We start from the raw sequence: 25,351 nt of genomic DNA, 5'->3' as shown, positions 1-25,351 counted from the left end.
GTAATATGAAAGGTCAAATGAAAAACGAATTTTTCGATATATTATCCCTGCCAGAAATACGTAAACTTTATGTTCCACGGGTGATATGAAGTACGGTGATACTTTATGAAGTACGAGTGATAGAGAGCCAAACAAAATTCAAGAAAAATTCGTAGCGCAGGATCTGCGTTAGCCAAGCAAATTCCCTCAGAGATGAAAAAACACATTTTTCTTAAAATCGAAATTGCAATTTTAATTATTCAAGAATAAGTTTTTCGAAAAATAGGCGTCTAGAGAAAAAATCAAGAGAGTACGTTTTTGCTTAAAACTGGTCTAATATAAAAATATTTTTTATTTAAAAAAAATTCAAAATTTGGTTGTACTTTACGCAACCAAATTTTGGTCCTTATTAAATCACATATCGATTATAGCCACCAATTGGTATTGGAATTAGACATCAATAACGACCAACATTTATACATATTACAAATGCTTTCACATTAATATAAAAATGTACAAATACTCTCATAACGACTATCGGATATAACGGCCATAATTGTTAGTCCATTCAATGTTATCATAACCGACCTTAGCAGTAGATACATCTTGAAACGTTTTTTTTATTATATAAAGAGTGCTTTGTTATTGACTGCAGAACGTTGGCCTACAGAATAAGCTCATAAAGACGAAGGATGACTTATATACCAATTTTCGATCTCTTTCCTTTCGAAGGTCTACTTTGAGAGATAATTAACCAAATAAATTAATCTAATATTAATACAAAGTAAATGGTTTTGTCGAATCACAATTCACTTAGATATTAAAGGCTGGTATTGTATTATTACATAAACTTACTCAAAAAATAAAAATACTCAAAAAAAACATAATATTGTATGGCGTTATAAATGCATACATCGATACAATAAAGTAAACAGAATAGCATGTCTGGATCATTTAATAAAATATAGTAGTGGAAATGGTTGTATTTATGTACAATGTAAGACATCCTACCTAGTACTCCTTCTCTTATTATTATTATTATTATTACTTAGTTTATGTAATAACACACTACCAGCCTTCAATATCTTATTGAACTATGATTCGATAAAGTTATTTACTTTTTATTAATATCCTCAGATCCAAAATTTTGTAAATAGCTTATTCTGTAGGCCTACGTTCTGCAATCAATAACAGAACAGCCTGTATATAACGATAGATTAATCTAGTAAAATAGGTTATTTGAAGATTTTACCAATAGTTAATTGAAGATTTTACCAATATGTTACTGTAAAGAAAATTATTTTATTATTAAATAATATTAAAAAAAAAAAAATAAAAATAAAGAATATACTAATTTCTTTTTCGTTTAATTTTATTGAATGCATCATCAGTTAGATGTTGAATGCATCACCATAAATGTGATTCAATGAAATAAATAATGTTGATCTTATCAATGAAAATCAATATTTATTTGTTCAACGACATAGAAAATAGTTCAGGTAATAAGTGAGTAGCTAGTAACTCAAATGTTTATAATACTATAAGTTTAATAGTTCTTTTATCGTTTGAGTTTGACAATACAACAAAAATATTCGTCTTTGATTAAAGAATAGAAAAACTATCATTAAAAAGAGACCATTAAAGCAAGTTTAATATTTCAAAAAATAAAAGTTTTATAAAATAGAGAATATTATTAAAAATATAATGCAAAATATTCATGCGGCCTCCATATCATACCACAAAAACTATTTGCATTGAGTTATTTGAAAACAACTTATTGGACAACAACGTCTTCCGAGTTTAAGACCTCTAAAATCCATAGTTTTAGAAAGTTTGATAATCAGTGATGGATGTAAGCCGATGGCAAAAGGACTAAAAAACCGCGTCTCGCAAAAAGCCCTTTATATTTTTTTTTATTATTAAATTTCCACCAGATTAAGAATTACTACCAATTGTTTGCCTTTTTTAAATTACAACATATTCCGGAAAATAGAGAAAAAATTGAAAAATTAATCTTTTCTATTGTGATATCCACATAATTTCTTGAACTTGAAACTTGTGATCTGCTGACACGAAACTCTTTATTACAAATTAGTTCTTCCACTCCAGAGTGTGTACTTTGCACGTTCAAAAGGCTGGTAAGATGAACGACAAGATATCGGACATAATTATGATGGTCACATGCAAAGAAAGGGGATCCATACCTCTAAACAAAGTCCAACTTTTTTCTTTGGTTGCTCGCTGAAACATTAGAAAAAATGCCACTTTCTCCACGTAACCAATTCAAGATTATATGCTGTAATTCGCAAGTGGCAAATACTTAAAACCTTAAAGTCCATATCAATACAAACAATCAAATGTATTTGTCGTAAATTAACACGGGAATTGGGGGGAGGGTACACACCAACCTCCGCTCTATTATTTTAAAAAAGAAGGTAATGTTCCGAAAAGTACTTTATCTTAATTCGATTTTGGAAAATTCTATACAACTCCTTATAAGTTTCTTACCCGTTTCGCTGATAAATTGCGAGTGTTTACGTTTCTTTTGATACGACAGTGAGTATTTTCCTTGTACCTTCTGCTCTGTAATATTATATCTGATTGATAGCAAATAAATTAAAAATAAATTCCACGTGACGACAAAGACCTTGCTGATTGATCCATATTGCGTATACAGTTTAAGAAATGATTATTTTTTGCGGGATTGTAACTATAATGAAATTAGCTACGGTATTCTTTATAAAAAACGGAACTTTTTTTTATATTTTACGTGTCTTCCGTATTACTAGTGTATACATGGAGGTTACAAATAAGTAAATAAAATATACTACACAAAAATGTGTCTTATAATATATTGTCTATTGCAAAAGAATGATTTCAAACGATTGTTTGATATTTAATATAATAAAAACTTTGTACTACTACATTATATATAAGATTATATTACATTATATATAATATATAAAAATAATATGTGTATACATACATATAATGTATAATATAATATGACAATGTTAAGTGTTTTTCAATAAAGGTATGTTGTAGGTTGTAGTAGTCATACTTCTTTGTGGATCAAATAAATTTCTATCCGATTTCAAATACACAAAATCTATGATACTTACATGATATTAAACAAGTCATATAAGTGAGTTTATTTAATATAAAGCATAATATTTTCTGACGCCCAGTAGGAACTAAGTAACTTTCGATATATATTATATATTAAATAACAAGCACAAAATAAATTAAATACATTTGAGAGTAATTCAACGAAACATGATTCTTTTTTCGATCCTTGTGCACTAAATTTAATGCTATTTTTCCACTGTAGTGTACTCAGATACACCAAAACAAAACAAACAAATTGAGATATAATGCAGGTATACTAGGTTTAATATAATCTATCAAGTTACATAACATTGAAATTTGCCTAATTAATTGTGAAACTATTCATGGAATATTATCGTTGTGTATTTAACCTAACTGGCAATGCAATCATCATTTAAAATATATTATCTCTTTTTTTCAGGTTCATGCAGAGAAAATGAATTCCGTTGTAGAGATGGCAGTTGCATACCCGCCTCAAAACGTTGTAACAACGTAGTAGATTGTCCTGGAGATGATGAAGACGAGAAAAACTGCTGTAAGTTTTCATTATTTGAAAGAAGGAATTTGGTTTTACAAAAAAATAATCTATTATCTGAGAGCACCATATCACTGTTTTTTTTCGTTGATGCTTTTTTTTCCACACAAATTATAGCACACATACGCCGTATACAAAGCTTCCTTTTTAAATTTTTTTTATGTTTTTTTATTTTTTGTGTCTTTATTTTTATTTTAAAATTATTATATTAAGAAAAATTCAGAATTATTATCTCTACTTGAAGAAAAACGAAGAAAAATAATACTGTTGCAACATTTTAAATTATTAAGTTCTAATTTCTTTGTTTTGTTGCATGATAATAATCTTACGCGTTAATTTACCTAAAATTGCACGGCTATGAAATTGCATTCGCAACAAAATTTTATACTATATTTGCATGAAGCTCTCAAATTTCTCATTAAGTGAAAATGGTAAGGTAAGAACTTTGATATTATTGGTGATGGTAAAACTTCTGTAAATATAGGACAAGTATAGACATCTGTTAGACAATAGATAAACTATATATATTTTAGAATGGTTTATACATTTGTTATTACATTTATGTAAATAGTATTGCCTACATTATTATAATTTGCATTTTTTTGTTTTTTATTTTATTGAAATGCATGATACGTTTTTGTGCATTTAATTAGCATTAAGCAGTGGAGTGTGTCCTACAGAATCACATTTTCAATGTAGTCGTGATGAATGCATTACGATTGATAAACGTTGCGATGGTCATTATGATTGTAAAAATTTTGCGGACGAACTCAAATGTCGTAAGTTTTATGTTAGACAAAATTCATCTTGATAATTAATTCTTCTAACATTTGGAAAATTTCTCTCGAATAAAATATTGTGGTTTTTAAAACTTCTTCTTCTTGTTTTTCATATTTTACTTTCTAAATGTTGTTAATATATTCTTAAATGAGTCATACATTTTCTAAATCATTGTTGTAGGAGAGCTGTTTGTAGCAAGTCTTCTTTTAATAGCACTAAAACTAAATTTTGTGTTTTTACACACACCTTAAGAGACCCTAAGTTTTATGTCAAAAGTCCGTGAATTCCCATCTTTCGAAAATTTATTTCGAGCCATTTCTCCGTAACTAAAACTGTAGAACTCAATTTTAATATATCTCATAGTTTTACCTAGGTAGAAAGTTAAAGGTAAAAATCAGGGTGGTCGCAAACACGAACTCAAAAAACTATTAGATTTTACACTTGCGTTAAAATATTTTCAGTGAAAATACTTATTTCACAGGACTTAAGGCCACTTTTAGAACATTTAAAATTTAGTGTATTTTGACTTGAACAACTTATGATATAAAACTTTTTAAAATTAAACTTTAGAAGTAAAACTAACATGGAGGGCTTACTACACTCAGCTCTTGGACTATTAGCTCATTATTGTGAATCATTACACTTTGTGAATATTATTCATCAATTTATGTGTTTTTTCACCCTCTTTCGTCATTATTGTGTTGTTTTCTTTGTTTTGTACTTTCTCTGTCTGTCGTAATCCTTGTGAAAAACTATTTTCATCATCATCATCTCAAGAATATTTATATTTTTATGTGGAAAACATTTTTTTTATTTACATCTTGTTCGCAGCATGTGGGCATAATACTTTTAAATGTGTTGCCGACAATTCAGTTTGTATTCCACTTGAGAGGCGTTGTAATGGTGTTTACGATTGTTTTGATAAGTCTGATGAAAAAAATTGTCATGAAAGTATGAGTGAAATAATTTTTATTATTATATAATAGTCACGTTCAGAAAACTTAAACAATTTTGAAACAGTTTAAACTGAAAATGAATCAATCACAAATTTATCTACTAAGTTGTGATTGTCTCTTATGTTCGTTCTATTTTGTAATTTAATTTGGTTTATTTTTCTGAAGGCGACCAATGTTAAAAAGAATTTTTTTTCATAAAACAATCATATTTTCAAAAATAATAGAGACCGTATTATATATAGATATTCCGTAAATTATTTAAAAAACTTGTATGTTCCATTTCCAATTATTTTAATATTTCTAATTTTATCATATATAATATTTTACAATTTTATCAGTACTTGTTAATACAATTTCTCTAAAAACGATTTCCATTCAAATAAAAACCAAAATGAAATTGATTAATTATTTATTAATATTTAAATGATGCGTCACACAAGCACAGATTTATCTAATTACTTTATCGTTTGATATCGAATTATTTTATTTTTCAATTAAATTCTACCACAAGACTAAACTACATGTAATTCCAAAGTCAACTAACTTTTATGAGGCAGTCTACCTGAAAAAAGTATTTGGAAAAATTTGTTATTTAAATCTAAAATTACAAGGTCATCTTTTTTTACATATTATAATGGTTTATTATTAACCCCTTTCAAGGAATCTGCAAGTCTGTGTAAGTCTGCCTGTTTAGATAAAAATCTTTTTTTAATAATTGTGGTGACATCTGATTATAATATGGGAACGTTGGAAATAGTACAGTAATTTATTAATATATAATCCAGAAATTTTCAATTTTTTAAGATCTATACATTTTTTAAATGATTGTTTTGTGATATTAAAAAAAATATTTTTAAATTTTCTAATTAAGTTCATAACATAGACTGTCACTAAATTCACGAGAAACAAATAATTAAACGCCTTCTAAAAAGCATTAAATTAAATAGGTACTAACAAGATTCACTACCAACGCCAAAACTGTGAGTCTGTGTATCTGTCTGCAGCATCGTAGCTGCTAAAGCGCAAATTTGTTCAGTTTGGAGAGATTATCATGGAAAATACCGGAACTTTCAACGTAATTTCCTGTTTTGTCGGAGCTTTTAAAATTTTGTAAATTTCATTTGTTTTATAAATTTATTTATTTTTATATTCATCTGTGATTTTAGTTACTTACATTTATATATACCTAGAGAGTTTTTTTTAACTTGACATTTGCAAAAAAATAGCGAAATAAATCAAATACAAAAAATTGTTTCAAACAAAAGTTTGATCATTTGAAAGTCTCGATCAATTCGAAATCAATGTTATATTTAGCTGCATAAGTTCTAGATAAAATGGTGGCCAACTTCATTTTTTCAAATGAAACCCTATATTTTTTGTAAATAATTCGTTCTTTATAGAGTACCTACTTTTTTCAATGCATATTTTTAGTGATCTGATAAAATAATAACAAATATTTTCATTGATTTCTTATGCGAGAACTATTTTTTTAAGATAATTTTTCCTTATTTGAGAATTTTTTCAAATTTCTGTCCTATATTTTTTTATTTTTTATTTTGGAAATCTCAAGTGAAAACCTGTACCTACATATTATATATATTATAAGTAAATTTACATCGCACAATGTATTTGACAAATTTTGTTTCATCCGAACAATTCAAAATTCAAAACTTAACTTACTTTAAATATAGATTCATTTCGCCCGGAAGATTGAATTTATTTTTTGACAAACCTGCGTGTAATCTTTTTAAATCTATATAACAGTAGCACGAAGAAGAAACAGATTTTAATGGCTAAATTATTGAATCTCTATCAGTTTATGATATGAATATTATAAATTCAGTTATGTAATAGAAAGAAAAAAAATTCTTTTTAACACCTTAAAAATTATAGAGTCAGAATGTCCAATTGGAACTTTTGAATGCTTGATATCAAAAAATCCTGACATAAGAGATTGTATTGATGAGCGTCGTAAATGTGACAATAGACTCGATTGTATTGATGGTTCAGATGAAAGTAATTGTAAAGATTTACGTCCATGCCAGCCATATGAATATCGATGTCATAATGGTGATTGTATAGGAGAAGATTTAGTATGTGATGGCAATTTTGACTGTCAGTCACATGAAGATGAACAAAATTGTGGTGAGTTGAAAAAACAAAATCAACCAAAAAAATTTCTTCTCTATCTTTTAACATTATATTTCCATACACTACTTACCTTCGAATTTAAGAATAATCTCTGGATGTTTGTTCAAATTCTTCGTTATTTTATTTTTACTTTGCGGTATGATTGTTGATGTTTTTAGTTAGATTCGGTTTTTCGCTATTCTATTTGGCAAATATCACCATTTCCATAATATATAATTCGCACAATAATTCTTAGGTACACGTAATTAGAAGTGTGATTCATGGAAGTTTGTAAATAGGTATAAAAATAGAATTAATTATTTGAATGGCATGAGATTACTAGTTTTAAAATAACACTAAATTTAATGCATGGATTTCCAATAAATTTTAAAAATGCTCATTAATAAATCGATATTTGTATGCAGCTCAAAATAAATATCAGAAAAAATTCGTTAGCTAAGCGAATTCCCTCAGAGATTGAAAAAATAACACTTTTTTTTCGTCGGATAGTATTGCATTTTGATTAGTTTTTCAAGAATTTTTATTTCGAAAACTAAGCGTCTAAAGAAAAAATCACAAGAGCACTTTGAGTACTTTTTTGCTTAAAACTGATCAGAAAAGACAAAAATATTTTTTATTTTGAATAGTTCCAAATTTTATACTTTGTGCACCCCCCACCTTGTTTATCTATCGATTTTTCTCATTAACGAACTTGACCTTTCAAATACCAAAACCCTTCTTGAAACGGAATTTTATTGAAATCGGACTTACTGATGAAATGGAATGGAATTTTGAATTTTGCTAATTACAGCGAATGCTTTGAAAAATTTATAGGTAAATACACCCATAGATAGATCTATTATAAATAATCGGAAAAGCAATCGCGATTGACAATTGTGTATACTTAATTATTTCAGATTAAATTCTTTAACTAAAATATTTATTGGATTCTTTAATTTCTGACAAAAATTTTTATTTTATCTATCAGATTTTGTTTAATGCCTCTAGCATCTAAACCACAAGAAAACGTAATTTTCTACTGTATATATTTCAATCGATAAAGAGCTCCTTTATTCAATTCTCGTAGCTCCTCCACGATCTTAACATTAAATAAATTAACTGGATATGAAAAGTTATTTTACGCATACCAATATGTAAAATTACCAATGAGAATTTTTAAAATAATTATTAGAAAATAACTTAACTCTTTTAAATTAATTAATCACTAATTTCAGAGCGGTGTAAATATAATGAATTTCGGTGTATAAAAAGTTCCGAATGCATCAATAAAGTACTATTATGTAATAATGTATCTAATTGTAGAGATAACAGTGATGAAAGGGATTGTGGTAATTATAGTCAATCAGTCATTTTTTTTGGTACAGTACAAAACGGCGCATGTGTACAACTACACACATCAATTTTTTACACGATTCTCTTCAAACTGTCCTAATAATAATATAAATACATGTTTCCAGGCCGAAAAAATGGTCGGAAATATTTTAACAATTTCATTTATAAAATTGCGCAAATTATTTATTATGCTTTTCGAAAAAGATTTTAAGATACTTTAGATATTAATTAAATTATTAAAGGACAAAAAATGCGAAAATGACCACTTTCAATCCTGAAAAACAATATGAAAACCAAAAATTTTAATGTTGACAGGTCTTAAATATTCTCGAAACATCCCTTAACAAAGTTCCCTTACGTTTAAGCCTATTATTTTATCGTAAGTTCCAATTAAGTGCTTGCATATATACAGTGTGTCGCATTTTAGATGAAAACACCCTCATATTTCCGTTATTTATAGGAATATCCATGAAGGTTATAAAGAAGGAGAACGATCGCAATAGAAAATATTGTCCCCAAAATATGGACAAAATAAGTGAGGCGCTGGGATCGCTAAGTTGTCTCATTAAATGCGGGCTGTTGTGCGCTAATATACTACTTACCGGCGACAGCGCGGCTGGTGGCTGAAAATGAACTATAAATTCTACAAATTTTCAGGGACAGATGCGCTAAGGCTTTAGCATGTAGCGATCGTTCTCCTTCTTTATAACCTCCATGGGAATATCGATTTGAAATTTTGCACAGCCATACAAGGTGATGGGTCACATATTTTAAGATACTTAACCGAAAACAGAATTTAAAAGTCAGGCTACTATAAATTGACAAATACAGCCGATACTTAGTATTTTGCCTAGGGCCAGAGATGGTTAGAGATATCGAAAGAAGTTATTAGAAAAAGTTGCTTAGAATTGTTTGTATACAGAAATTCACAACAAATACCGAATTTCACAACAAAATTTGCGTTTTTAATTTTTTCCTTATTTTGCTCCACATTCATAATTATTACAAGTTTATTGAAATATTCGAATGCATAACACTTTTAAATTATCACTTTGTCCAGTTTTTAAATTCAAATTGATAATTTAATAGTGTTATTTATGTATTCAAATATTTTAATAAACTTGTAGTAATTATGAGTGTGGACCAAAATAATTAAAAAATTAAAGATGCGAATTTTGTCATTAAAATCGGTATATGGGTATAAAAAACAATTCTAAGCAACTTTTACTAATAATTCTTTCGATATCTCTAATCATATCTGATGCTAGGTAAAATATTAAAAAACGGCTGTATTTGTCAATTTGTGGTAGGTGAAGTTTAAAGTTCTGATATTCCTATAAATTACGAAAATATGAGAGTGTCTTCATCTTAAATGCGACATACTGTATATACTTTATTTGTGTAGAAGAAAAACTTGCTAAATTACACTAATATGTTCAGTCTCTCTTCCACTCACAAAGAGTAAGGTATATGTAAGCACTTAATTATTTATAACATAGAAGAGCTTACAATAAAATAAAAGCCTAAAACGCTACGAAGCTTTGTTGAGGGATGTTTTTTGGAACTTTGGCAACATTAAAATTTTTGTATTTTTCATATTGTTTTTCAAGATTGAAAGTGGACATATTTTCGCATTTTTTTCGAACTTTTAAATGAATATCTCTGAAATTTTTAGCTTTAGAAAAAAATTATGAGAGACCTTTTTGGTTCTAAATTGTCCAACTATCTTTAAAATCTCTGTCTCGAGGCATAATAAATAATTTTTGCCATTTTATTAAAAAAAATTTTCAGACCACATTTCCGAACTGGCAACATGCATTTATATCATCATTAGGACAATTTGAAGAAAATCGTATAAAAAAATTGAGGTTGAATAGTTTTCTGTACTCCGTAGCAGCGCCGTTTCGTACAGTACTTTAGTTCATTCCAAAAAAGTATGCATAATAAGAATTTGGGTATTGTTGTATACAAATTAGAAATTGTTATAAAAAATCCACCAGTATAAGAGGTAGATGCTGTATATTTATCCATGTCTGTTGCCAGATTCCTTATCTCATACATTATTGTAATAAAACGTTTGTGTTTGTGTTATAATGTGAGAGGCAAGAAATCTGGGAACAAAAGACAAACATAAATTATGACGTAGAACTATTTTGTTTTATAACTATTTTTTGTTTAATAAATATGCTACAAGATTGTAGAACCTCCAGAAGAATTTTCTTCGATTAAATTTATTTATCGACTTTGAAGCATATGTCTACTTAAAAACACGCTGTATATGTTATGTGAAGGGCGGCAAATATTATTTTTGTCCGGAGCGGCAAAATAGCTCGATCGGGCCTTGCAAATTAGTTTACTTTTTATATTATTAAGAACAATTTTGAGGATTTCAATTTGTCCGATGCGACGTATACAACAACATTGACATACTTTTTTAAATGAATTAAAAATTGTAAAAAGCTTTTTTTTTATAAAATTTTTTTTAATAATAATAATTTATATTTTGTTTCATAATATTGTTTTAAATTTTAAAATATTTTGGCTGTGGCATGGTGCATGTACATAAAATTTTTGCACGCAAAATTTGCATATTGTTTGTAAATATGTATATATATTTATGGTATTGTTGGTGATGGGCATGGTATGGTATGAACGTGGTGGGGGAATTGGGTTTAACAATGTTAATTTTTGTTATTTGAATTGAATTGTTCAAATAAGAAAATTATATTAGATCCATCGACTATAAATGTAATGATGCCAATAATTTATGGCCATGTAAAGATAGATTAAAATGTATATTAAAATCAGAATATTGTAATAAAAAAAAAGATTGTTTTGATGGATCTGATGAAATTGATTGTTTTGATAAAATCATTGGTAAGAATTACAAATCTTATTTTTATTAGGCTACTTCTAATTGATTAGACTAGAAATTCAAATATTTTTCCCATAATTGAATATCAATACCTATGTGTAACATAAATTTATTTTCAGATAAAATTAATTTTTGAACGTGTTTTTTTAATAAATTATTTAACTATTTTTATAACCATATATTTTTAGTTGTGTTTCGTGAAATTTTACAAATTATGATTACCTGGCCAGAAATATCAATTATAGAAACCAAAATGGGACGGATTTGAAACATCAGTAAAAAGTTGTACAGTAAGCCTTGACAGAAGTAAAATAGTGTTTTGTTAACTATTTTGCTTAAGACATAAATTCCACTATCTCGATTAACTTATCTATCAGTATTGCTACAAGAGATCTGTCTCTGCTCAATTTGCTTATCTGCTTATTACAAGAGTTGTATTACCCTGGTTCATACTGTTTGTAAATGGTATCGGTAGCCATTTATATTATATGAAGTAAGAAGAATTCTTACGGACGTTCTTATGTATAAAAGAAAGGGGGATTGTATATGTGGATAAATGCAGCTGGTCAGATTAATCACTTGAAGTTGAGCACATACAATACCAATCACACACAGTAACACATAACCATAACACACAATAACACACAGTACACATTCCTTTTTTCTTTTTTTACATAAAAACTCTTCTTACTTCATATATTTTATATGACTAACGAAATAGCTACCAATCGGTATACCCAATGGTATGCATGATCATATAAAGCAATTTTATATTTGACAAATTTGCAAATTGTAATTAATTAAATAATTAATTAGGTTTGAAATTTTTATTTCTCTACTTACGACTATCTTCTACTTACGGAAATAGATAGTGATTAGCGATTCAAAATCGGCTACTAAAAATATGCAGTTCGATTTAAGAAAGTATGGGTATGGAGGCCCCTTTGTTTGATCATGAAGGTGCCGTCCTATATGAAAACAAAATACTGTATTTTTATTCCTCATAAAAATGAGCCGATACATGTTTTTCCATTTTTTGATTTTCTATTCCCTTCTAGAAATAGAAGCCAGCTATTTCCGGATTAACTAACGATTTGGATGAAAATTTGTATACAGATAATATTTAACAAAACAAACTAAATTAGATAGGTTTCATTTGTCAAAAATTGAAGGCGGAAAACAAAAATTCGTGAACTCGTACAATTAAAAAATAATAATTGAATATTGAGAGTAGTAATGTTTAATTTTTTTTTTGGTAAATAATATAGATGGCACCACTAACAAAATAATATTATAATGACATTACTAAATAGGCAGTGTCATCTCATAACTTTTTTTGGTACAAGTTCAATGTTAACGAAGTGGCATTATTAAAATAGGTGTTGCCATCTCCTGGAGGAGGAAAACGATCAAAGCTCGGTAGTCCAGATATTTAATAATAAGACAAAGATACCTTATTGGAAGTTAAACTTTTTTATTCCGATAGTATGAGTAAAGTTTCATAACTTTTGTAAAATTTCACGAAAAAAAACAACTTTACTTTTACGTTCCTAATTAATGTTATCATCCTTATACCGTGTACAGAAAATTAACATTTAAAATAATAAAAAAAATTAACAATTAGCCGACTAAATAAAAAAAAAATACCCTCCAAACACTCAATTAAAAAAATAATCATTGTGGGTATGATTCGCTTTAGAGCATAAAAAATAACTTAGTTTTTAATGTTGCAACTAAATAACTTTTTACAATATTATTAAAATTTTCACCTGTATTATATGAGCAGCAAAATTGGACGAAACAGGCTAAATAATTTTAGATAAAAATTATTTAATTCTGTTGTTGAATAAGTTAATAAATCATCAAATTGCATTAATTTTTATTATAATTTTCATGTTTAATTTTTTTAATTTTATTAATTTGTGTATTTTTGTTTTATTTTTTGTTTCATGTTTTTGTTTTGTCGATAATTTGGAAATACACTTCAACACAATTTTCAAATAACACAAAACACAATTTACCAATAATCCTCCTAAACTATCCGTTTTTATTAATATTTACGAATTTAAAAAACGTCTTATCTACGAAAAAAGATCGACCAACGTCCGCGCCCGCGACATGTCGCGATGAAGAATTTACATGTGTCAGTGATAACGAATGTATTGAACAGGATAAACGTTGCGACGGAATCCCTGATTGTTTAGATGAATCCGATGAAGATGGTTGTAGTAAGTTTTTCTTCAAATAAATAATGAATATCTTCGAAACAACTCCACGATTTAATAATTGAACTAAATATTCTGCGACTAAAATCTTTAAATGTTAAACAGACCTTATATTCTAGTATGCTCTTTAGTTACATTAATTTTTACTAAAAGTATATTTAAAATTTTGATCTAAACTAGGAAAAAAGTAACCTTCACTTGATTGTTGAATTTGCTTAACTCGTCAGCACTCCCGTCAACCGTACGGTAATCGTTAGTCCCGTAATGAGAGATTTGCTCACGCGTCTTGCACATGCTTTAAATATTTCATGCGTTAAATATTCTTTTATTTACTGGGTACGCATTTGAATAATTCAATAATTTTAGAACTAAAATCAAAATAATCATAAAAATATTCATTAATAATACTGTAAATATTTATTGAATTAATTATATGCATATTAAATGATTAATGGGGGGAGGCGGTCAACGAAATATGACATTGTGTTACAAGGGATAGAGGGTCAAAAGCTTTGTGACGCCACACGTTAAAATTTAAAATATAAGCGTAAAGTTTACAAGTAAAAACAAAAAAAACGAACGCATAGAAACCAAGTTTTTATTATACTCCTTATGTAAATTTAATTATTTCTGTTAAATTATAAAATAAGTGACGTCACACCAAGGGGGGGGGGGCTTCAAAAATGTGACCATTTGTGACAAGAGGGGGGAAGTAAAATTGGTGTGACGTAATTTATGGATGACCCCATATAGGTACTAATAAGTTATGTACCAGTGAGAATGCTTTCAATAAAAACTGTTTTATAATTAAATCATAAAAATCGTTATCTGTGTTTATTACTAAAATTTATTATTAATTATTATCTCATTAAAATTATTATCACTAAAATTAACAAGTATATATTATGACTTTGCAATATTTTTCAACGACCTCAAATAACTTACAACGATTTATACCGTACAGAGCCGAATAAACTAACGAAAGCACTCGAACAGGCCCTATAGATAGGTTGAAAAAATCTGAAAAATAGATAGAATTATATGAAGATAGAAAAAATTTCAATCCCATATGCCATTTGAAAAATTTATTTATGTTTTAAATCGAGTGTGAGCAAAACGCCCATAACGGCAGTCCTGACGGGTTAAAATTCCAAATTATTAATCATCTGATTTACGATCTGGAATATATAGTTCAATTTACGGTGAGGCAAAATCTTACACTTCCATTTCCTCAACTTCGTATTTAGTAAGATGTGTGCAAGTATTATAAATTGTTGCATTGAATATTCCAATGAAATGACAAGTTAAAAAAACAACGGTTATTTTTATTCGATTATATAAGCTTCGGTAAAAGTTAATTTTTTAGAAACCAAATATTTTTGAACTGTTTATATAAATTTCCACAAAACAATTTTTGGGGAAAAAATGGCCTGCATCTTATCCTATATAAATCTTTTTGTTTTTTAAACTTACCTTATTTATAAAAATAAAAACAGAAATGACATTCAATAGTGCCTATATAGGGTATTTCAACAGTTAACTCAGTCAATTATTAATTTTCACACGTTAAATAAATATTTCTATTAATACATTTGAAATTTGAAAATTTTCGCTCTATAGAAACGTAAATATCTTTAAAGCAGCCTCTCTCTAGTGTTAGATTATTTTCTCCTGCTCTTCATAGGCCACGGTATTTAAAAGTAATAGTTTTTTATAGATTATCATACTTTTTACTTTTTTACTTAGGCCTTTTGACGTAGAATTTTGAGAAAAGCGTTTTTTTTCTCCTTTTGTGTTTCTTAAAAATGCCAAACTGTGAGGAACCCGAACATCAAAATCCTTATCTGATCTAAACCCATGGCCTACGAACCTATATAATAAGGACGTGAAATCCCTATGCCGAGCTATAAGCGCCCGTGGCTGAATTTACGGTGCCTATCTGGGCGGGGTCTTGTCATCGGTTGCGTATTTTGTACTGCGCATCAGTATGTCGTTCTCTCGAATGAGAGAGAAAGCGATGTTAATACAATTGAAACAATTGAAATAGTTTTCAATCACTTTCAATTTATTGAAAACAAAACCCCGATGTGCAGTACAAAGTACACAACGACCATGGACTAGACCTCAATCCAGTCCTCAGATACAGTAGAAATATGTGGTCGGAAAAAAAAATTAAAAGCACGTGGCAGTCTTGTTCTGCCATCATTATACATCTTATAGTATAGTAATTCATACTGCAACAATTTAAAAATGCATACTTACAACTTACTGCAAGCCTAGCTTTAGCCTCGAAATTTTATTCTCTAGAAAGTTTTATAATACAGTGGTAACGGAACCCAACCATAATAAGACAAGGAAGGGTAAATATTTTGTGTTAATGTTCATAATATTTCCTACAAAACATAGATTTTGAAGAAGAGTGTAATCCTTCAACCGAATTTCGTTGTGACACTGATAAATGTTTACCACTTGACAAACGGTGTAATGCTGAATTTGATTGTGAGGATGGTACCGATGAAGAGGGTTGCGATCGATGTTATGATGGATATGAATGTACAAATGGCGAATGTATCAGCGAAGATAAACGTTGCGATCGCGTTCGTGACTGTAATGATGGCAGTGATGAAGAAGATTGCAGTAAGTTATTTTTTTCATCACATGTAAAGTGTGACCAAAAAAATTCTATTTTAGAATTATTTTGATTTCGAATTCATATTAAAAATGGAATTGATATCGTGCATCATAATTAATATTGATTAGAAAATTTGTGTGTTCAAAGTATATACAAATTAATGCGCTGTCCATAAATGTATCACCTAGGTTAGGTAAGGTTATAGTGGCTGTCTACAAAGGACACACTTAGGCTATAGAGCCCATTGTGATACCATATATGTGTTTTACCACCTTTCCGCTGATAATTTCATTTATCACCTCCTCAATTTCAGAGGCTGAGTGCACCTCCTTCATGCATATACCTACGATACACTGCACCAGCCCATCTCAACTATTAATTAAATTAATTTTGTTACTACGGCTGGAATCGAATCTTCTACCCTAAGCATACCGCGGACGGCATTGGTTACGCCTTAACCAACTGACGTAATAGGGCGACTTATATATTGTTATTATTATAGTTAATTAAAATAGCCCAGTAACTTCATACACCAAAGCTTGCGTCAAATCCGGTAGTTCTAATCTTTTGCAAACTTGTTTATGATGTTGGTCCAATGAATAATCCAAGTTTGTGACCTCGAAAAAACCGTGAAAATTTCGGCTTTTTTAAGACTATTTACCTAAGTAGTGTAAAAAAAATACAATAATAGATTTTTTTTTTATAAAAGAAAGATCTTTCTTTATTTTATCGAAGCATTCACTGAAATATCTTCATTCTGATCGTAAAAATTCTACGTTGTGTAAGTTGTTAGTGTGTGTGTTTATAAGTGTCTGTCCTATACCTAAGCGGAAAAGGGTCGTGCAGGCTTAACCAATTAGGAGAAGAAAAGACAACGTTGTTAGAAACAATCGATGAAGCATAAAAGAAGCCAAATTTTGATTATGAATTAGAAATAAATAATATTTATCTCGCCAGGGTGGCCAGGTAACAAAGGCTAGGCCTGTGGGGCTGCCTACTTTATAAATTTTTTTTTTCTATTCGTTAATTGCATCAATTTGAATATTTTTAATCCAAACACTTGTATGTACTTTGAACACCGATTAAAATTCAGTTTATTTACTTTTTATTCAAATTCCATATAGAATTCGAATGTCCCCCGGATCAATTCCGTTGTAACACTGGTGTATGCTTAAATATACGGCGTCGTTGTGATGGTACCAAAGAATGTCCCGATGGTTCAGATGAATTAAATTGTCCCAATAATAATAATAATAAAGAATTTGTATTACTTCGTGGTGGATTTAATACTACAGACCACGGATGTATGTGAATCAAATCAAATTGCTCGAATTCCCTACCTTTTTTTTAACATCTAATAATTTTTTCCACCAAGTAGATTAATAATATTTTGAAATGATTCTATTCTCCGACCTTCTGTAGAAAGCCATTAATTTTTACATATTTACAGAATGTTCGATTTACATCTAGGCATATAAATATCACGAGTATGACAGAATACATGCGTTAAGCAATGTAGCTAAGTGAGAGGTATTATATACATGTGTTAAAGCTGCGATATGCGTTCAGATAGTTGTAAGACGCTTGGAGAGTGGGAGTTTCTTAGTTGAATAGATGAACTACAACTCTTACTAAGATGCATTGCTTAACGCATGTACTCTGTCATACTCGTGATATTTATATGCCTAGATATAAATCGAACATTCTGTATAAGACACAAAATACAAAACAAAATAAATGTTTGTATATATATTCACTCGCCTTCTACACACAATCATACACAACAAATTTCCAAAAAATGTATGTAATAAAGCTTTTTTTTGAAATCTATTACCCAATACAGTTTCTATTATAAATAAATTGTTTGATACAATAGTAGTGAAAACTAGAAGCTTTCTAATATTGTATATAAAAAAATGGAAATGTTAATCTAACTGTAATAGATCCAAGTAAATTTTAGAAAATATATCAAATTTTGAATTCTAAAATCTGTTTATTTTTACATTATAATATTTTTAATGATTTATTTGGATCTTTTTGGTTAATGTTAATTATCTAAGCACGCTTTATTATTATTTTACACATAAATTTTCATTTCAAAGCTAAGTGATCATGAAAAATCTTTTGCAAGTTTACAAGTGCCAAAAAGGGAAAACTAATACCATACTCTCTCTTTCTGTCTAGTCTTGAACAATCGCAGAAGTACAATAATGTGTTGTCACACATATATCGTACAAAAGAGTATCTACGCCTTTAAAATGTGAAAATAAACGATAATTTATTATTATTTAAAATTTGTCTTGACTTATTGAAAAAAAATAGAACATTAAAAAAGTTACTATAGTAAATTCGCACTAGGGCGGTAATGAACTATACTTTCCCATACTGAGTGAGAAAAGTACCTCTTACTCACGGGCGTAGATACATAATTTAAACGATATTATATGGAGATATATTTTTATCAGAGTTTTTTTGAAAACATTGGCATACTTTTACAACTTTTATATCTTGTGCTTTTGTAAGAATACTAAAAGCAACGTATTTAAAAAAAAAAACAAAAAAAAAAAAACAAAACCTTTACTGTTATCAGTGAGAGTTTATCGCTTTAGTGTTATCACTTTAGTGCTATCAGTCCATTGTTTAAAATCTATAGGTCCAATAGCTTCATGATCACGAATATTGCCTTGGTGTAAAGTACTTTAATTTCCCACTTTGCTTAAATATTTTTATTTCAGATATAATTCGTATATCTATCTTTCCGTGGTAAATACGACCATTTTTTCGAATTTAAAGTGTTTAAACTTTGTAAATATTTGAAGTTGTGTATTTTTTACTATTAATTTTAAGTTAAAATTTTGGTTTATTCGTTTTTGTTTTGTTTTTGATTTGATTAATTTACACAGATGACGACACAGATGAATGTAGGGATGATGAATTTAGATGCAATGATGGTACATGTCTATTAAAACAATATCGATGTGATAAATTTACGGATTGTGACGACGGTTCCGATGAGGAAAATTGTCCATCTCAAACCGATGGTAAGATATTTATAATAAAGTTTAATTATAGAGTTGACAACTGGTATATTGGTAAGTCATTTCGCCGTAAATTACTACACAAAATCACAGTTCATTATTTCATTGCTTTTATTTGCATGATTTTTCAAGAAAAATAAATCAATATATTTATTTATTTTTAAATTATTACATTATGAAATTTATGACCCAACATTTGTGCTATGAATTCAAAGAATGACATTATATTATCAAATGTTGTCGAACTTCAAAAAATTAACTAATTGAAAATTTGGTCATAGGATAAATAGTAAATAATAATTGCAGCACTCGATGACGAAAATAGTCATGGCCATACACTCTCTGTTATTCGGTCTTATTTTAGTTTGATCGACCTATATCTGTGACAACCGGATATAGGCACTGGTATCACTTGAAAAATTATAGTTAAAATTGGAGTATCTTCTACAATCTATTTTGACAGAAAAATCTCACATTTAGAAAACTTCTTAAATTGCATAGATCTATGAGATTCGTACTATAACAAATAGGTATTATCGAATTATGATCAGTACTTCATTTACTCCCTCTTTAATATTTTAACATAACCATTGAAATTTATTCTTTCGTCATCGATGATGCTGTTATAAGAAAATAATTGATTTTATACTAAAAATAGTTTTATTTTCGTTGACAGACTGCACCGATGAACAATTCCAATGTAGTGACGGAAATTGTATTCCAAAATATTTACGGTGTAATGGTGTTCCTGATTGTACTTATGGCGATGATGAATCAGATTGCCCTACCAATGAATGTCCAAGTGGCGAATTCAAGTGTTTAGATAATGAAGAGTGTATTCCCGAATCCAGACGATGTGATCGTCGCGTTGATTGTCGTGATGGCAGCGATGAGAGAAATTGTAAGCATTTGAAACAGAACACAAAATTTCTCCTTCAAATTGTTCCCCTATATTTTTTAATGCACCAACCTTCACATTTATTTGCTAACAATTTTTTCTTTTGTACATACATATTTATATAAGCCTAATTTGACTACACGTTATTATATATCAAAGCTCATCTCTTATAAGAGTACACATTTTTGCCACATATTTGTGCATGTTCGACAAAATTTTACCGAACATTTATTATTTCGTTTTATTTAAAACATAATCTATAACAAGAATATCAAATTTAAAATTGTTTCGACGATTAAACGAGCAAACATAAAGTGGAACATCAAAGTGTAATGGTCAATCTTGAAGATAGGTATATCCAAAATTATACGGATAATATTCAGGTCTTATTCTTTAGAACTGTATACAAGAAAAAGGGAACTTCTTCTATCACAAAAATGGGTATAATGTATCATCGGTGAACTTATATGAGTAATCAATACTATGTAACCTAACCCAAAGCAAAGCCATCTTTAAAATTGATTAAAGTTGTCCGAGTCATAAAAAATTAATATAAAATTGGTCTCTACTAAAAAAATATTAGAAAATAGTTTATAAGTATCCTTTATATCACATACGCCAGGACACGTAACATTCTGCCGTGAGTTGTTACTACTATTCTTTTTTATCGCCTAAACGCAAGAGGGGCCTTCCTGGTCTCATTTAACTTCGGGAAGAGCTAGTATGTGACTATTAACCGAGTTATCAAAAGGTAAGCCACAAAATAAGATCTTCTCGGAATTAAAGGCGGCCAGGAGCAGAAACAAAAATTTTTAACTATGGTTGTGTCATGCTTACCGATGTTCTATAATTTTTTTCCAGGTATAAAACATTATTTTCAGAAAATAATTATTAACCTTGTTATAAAATAAATGAGTACTAAAAGTCTCTAAGAACCTTTGGTAGTTTTAAAATGGCTCTCATTAGGTAAAAAGTAGTACAAAATAACTGTATGACACAGCCAACTAGCTTAAGTAACCGTTCAATGAACAGCCCAGCTTTTTTACTAAACGGTGTCATTCAACTACCGGCCTGAATACATTCAACTGTTCAATCAAACCGCCAGGGTCCCTGGATGGCGAACCTTTATGTATTAACCTGCCATTTTTTCTAAAAAAATTCTGCCCCCTGCGCTGAAATCTATTGTCAATATGACGGTGGCAAGCAACAATATTGTTCATGGGTCTCACAGTTTGATTGCATTTACGCTAAAATATAGTACAATGGAAGAGTCTAATTTCAAAAATTTGGAACTAAGTAAGGCACTACTCAATAAGATCTATAATACTAAAACAGATGACGAAATTTCGGAAAGTTCGGATGAAACTTTAATTTGCCTTAACAAATAATAATATTTTAATTACTTACATGTGTACTTTATTTTTAAGTTACACTATTTGATTTCATGATTACTAAATAATAATATATTATATTTTAAATTACGTAAATAAACAATTTCTAATGTCAGGTATTTCATCTTTTTTCAATTGGTCATCCGATTGTATGAATGGCTTAATCATCAGCCAGCCAATTGATTAAATGTTTTATTAGAAGCTACGGCTGAATTCATTGAGGCTGCTAGTTAAACGACGCCGGTTAATAAAAAAGCTAGGTTGTTAAATGAACGGCTAATTAAGCTAATTAACTGCGACACACATCGACATATATACACACTTAGCTATTTTATTCATATGTTGTTCACAGAAATGAAATTTATCGGTAGAATATTTAGACCCATTATCGTAATATCAATGAAGAGTTCGCCTGTTATCTGTAGACAGTTCTATTTGTGAATACTTATTTATAAATATTGACTTGTGGAAGCATCATTACTAGTTGGTAGAGACAGATTATCCGTAAGGCAAACTAGGTATGCCCTAGGGGCGTGTGGTTAAAAAGAGGCATCCGCGCGTTTAAACCAAGAACATACGGGATTATATAAGTACTCGTTAAAATTTATAATATATGGCCGCTATAGGTGCGGAGGTGAAGTGCTTGTCCAGGGCACTCGACATTTAATCCGCTTTTGCTAATTAAAAAATTAAAAATATAAAAGTTCATTCACACCACAAAAGTGCAGATTTATTATAAATACAAGAATACTTCGCACATATACGTGCGAATATATACATATATATACATATATATACTTATAAGTGAGAAAATGGTTAATATCTTATAACTTGGATATGTAATTTGTCGGATTACAAGATACTGCCTTTCAAAATGTTCTGGACTACAGGAGGTTGGTGGCAGTACTATATAGCCCGACAAATTCGATAATTCGGCAACGGCTTGCAAAAGGTTTGTCGGATCGCCGCGGTTCTACTGTACAATAATTCACTTTGCTCTGGTTAATAGCAGAACTTTTTTACTACTTTTACTTCTGGATAATAGCTGCATTTACTTACGTCAAATTTACAAAAACAAAATAATTATTTGACAATATTGAAGTTTACAAAGTATAAATATAGTAGATGTCAGGAAGAGTCATATTTTGTAGTTAATGTTTCAGTTTTTCCTGAAAACACGGATAAAACAACCTTTTCTAAAAATGAAACCTAGCTGGATCGATTTGTTGCCCGAAAAACCTACAGCATACTAATGTTCATGAAAATCGTTGGAGCCGTTTTCGAAATATACAAGAATTGTTCTTTCGGAAACGGCAAGAATCAGCAATCTCGGAAACGTCTCCAACGATTTTCATGAACATTAGTATGCTGTGGGTTTTTTGGGCAACAAATCGATCCAGATAGGTTTCATGTTTCAACTGAAACATTAACTGCAAAATATGACTCTTCCTGACATCTATTGGCGATGAAATAAAGTACATTACCGGGACATTCAAGTAATAATCATCAATGCCATTATGTGTGAATGAACTTTCATCGTCTTTAAAATACAACTCGACTTTGATGTTCTAAAATTAACGGTACAAGTGAAGTCTTTATTGAAAGGAATTGAATTAAACAATTCTGGGTTAGTTTATTCTACACTATGATTAAAAAAACACATTACATTATTATTACGATTACTCTTTTGGTTATCTAATACATATGATCAGATGATATGAAATGATCCCCCTCACAAATGTGAGGTATGATTGACACATTTATTAGTGTCCGGAACAACATTCATCATAAGACGACCGATGACAGCACAATGTACGGGTCAACGTCGAAAGTATCAATGCCGAAGAATTGTCTACATGATGATGATTTCCATTGTGCTGATGGTTCAGCGTGTATTGACTCAACATTATGGTGTGATAGTTACTACGACTGTCGAGATTTTTCTGATGAGCAAAATTGTTTCGGTTGGTTTCGGAAATGTTTCGCTCGTCTTCAATTATTATTATTTTGTTATTTACTTTTTATGGAATAGTTCAAAAATTTCATTACTAATACGTAGTGTCTTTGAATTTCGGTAACCCCAATGTATCTAGAGATATAAATACGGGATGATAAAAAGATATGGGATAATAAATATCCGATAACAAAAAAAGGGTATCCAAATTCAAATTATTCTAAATGATGCTAATTATGATCTAAGACTCATTTTCGAGATACATGAAGATAAATTTTCAAAAGAAAATTAGTAAATTATTTTTTCAGATTCCTTACATACATATTTTAAAAATATATAAATATTATGGTCATATGCTTTTCATTATCGAGATATACCGACATACAATTTTCAGATTTTTGTTCTAAAACATTGCCATTGAATTTTAACAAAATGAAATTTTTTATCATATTTTTATTGACCGTTTTTGTTATTTTTATCTAAGGTTTCTTGAAACTATCACCCTGTATATCAAAACGAAAAGTCTTAGATCATATGTATTTTTTTTACTTCTTTTGATGCAAAAAAGTTCTATATTCAAAAAATTTCATTGCTTTATACGAACTAAAAAATCTATGGAAACCTTACATTTCAGTCCAATTTTTGACCCGATGTTTGTTTCTCAAAGTAAGTGGGGGTGAGCGAACTTTAAGGGCACCGCGTAATATATTATGTCTATATGTGATATGGGAAATTTAAGTTTTTTATTTTATAACGCTAAATTTTAGATAATTTTAGAATAATTTTATTTTAACATTAGTTTGCGCTCGGTAAGTCAATATAAATTTATTCTTTACTATTTTAAAACTATTTTCAGTCTGTTTGTCCGTGTGTTTCTTCGCACGTCATACCAAAATAACTTGATCTACGTTGATTAATTTACTTAATAGCTTATGGTGCAATTAAAAAAAAATTTCAAATTTGATTCAATATTTCATTCACTTGCTCTTCCGCAAGGAATTGATAATCTCTATTAGTCATGAGTCTTTTTTAGGTTTCTATGGCTTTTAAAAAGGTTTGGCAGTCATCTCGTACTTCTTTCCACATACTCTAGCCCTACTATTTAATGTAATTTTGTCAAGTCCAAATGCCTCCCTGATCCTATTTATTTAATTACCTCTTATAAAAAACGTTTACTCCTGCAAAGATTTTCGTTAGGTTAACAAACTTTGTTCAAAAAAGTGGTCGAAAGCCATAGTTTACTTGGTTAATCTCTACATTTTAATATTGGCAGTTATTAAGTCAATCCCAGCTCCTAATTCGAAGTATTTATAAGTAATACCATTTACGGCTGTTAAGTTTTGTAGTTTCCCAGTACTGGGATAATATTTTCTGACTTCTTATTTAGGTTTCTCAAAGTTTCCTAATAAATTCACTAAAGGTTATTAGAATTATTTCTCGTTTTCAATCGACATCATCCACATATGTCCACTGTTGAAAGCATCTCATAAAAACAGA

General features: G+C 29.1%; 1 protein-coding gene across 10 annotated transcripts in view; it reads left to right on the top strand.

Moving 5' to 3' along the window:
* Positions 1-25,351, top strand: part of LOC123291080 (basement membrane-specific heparan sulfate proteoglycan core protein-like) — a 378,061-nt gene that overhangs the window by 314,957 nt on the left and 37,753 nt on the right. For 6 of the 10 annotated variants that reach the window (XM_044871528.1, XM_044871527.1, XM_044871524.1 and 3 more), the window contains 9 exons: positions 3,509-3,622; positions 4,276-4,401; positions 5,234-5,353; positions 7,252-7,503; positions 13,810-13,944; positions 16,348-16,578; positions 17,698-17,877; positions 19,477-19,614; positions 20,288-20,512. In XM_044871528.1, the coding sequence (XP_044727463.1) occupies positions 3,509-3,622; positions 4,276-4,401; positions 5,234-5,353; positions 7,252-7,503; positions 13,810-13,944; positions 16,348-16,578; positions 17,698-17,877; positions 19,477-19,614; positions 20,288-20,512 (1,521 nt within the window). The remainder of the gene's footprint in view (positions 1-3,508; positions 3,623-4,275; positions 4,402-5,233; positions 5,354-7,251; positions 7,504-13,809; positions 13,945-16,347; positions 16,579-17,697; positions 17,878-19,476; positions 19,615-20,287; positions 20,513-25,351) is intronic. The other 4 variants (XM_044871529.1, XM_044871531.1, XM_044871532.1 and 1 more) reach the window with 4 other exon arrangements.

The sequence above is a fragment of the Chrysoperla carnea genome, chromosome 1 (assembly GCF_905475395.1).
Source record: "Chrysoperla carnea chromosome 1, inChrCarn1.1, whole genome shotgun sequence".
NCBI lineage: Eukaryota > Metazoa > Arthropoda > Insecta > Neuroptera > Chrysopidae > Chrysoperla > Chrysoperla carnea.
This window is presented reverse-complemented; position numbering and strand designations above follow the sequence as displayed.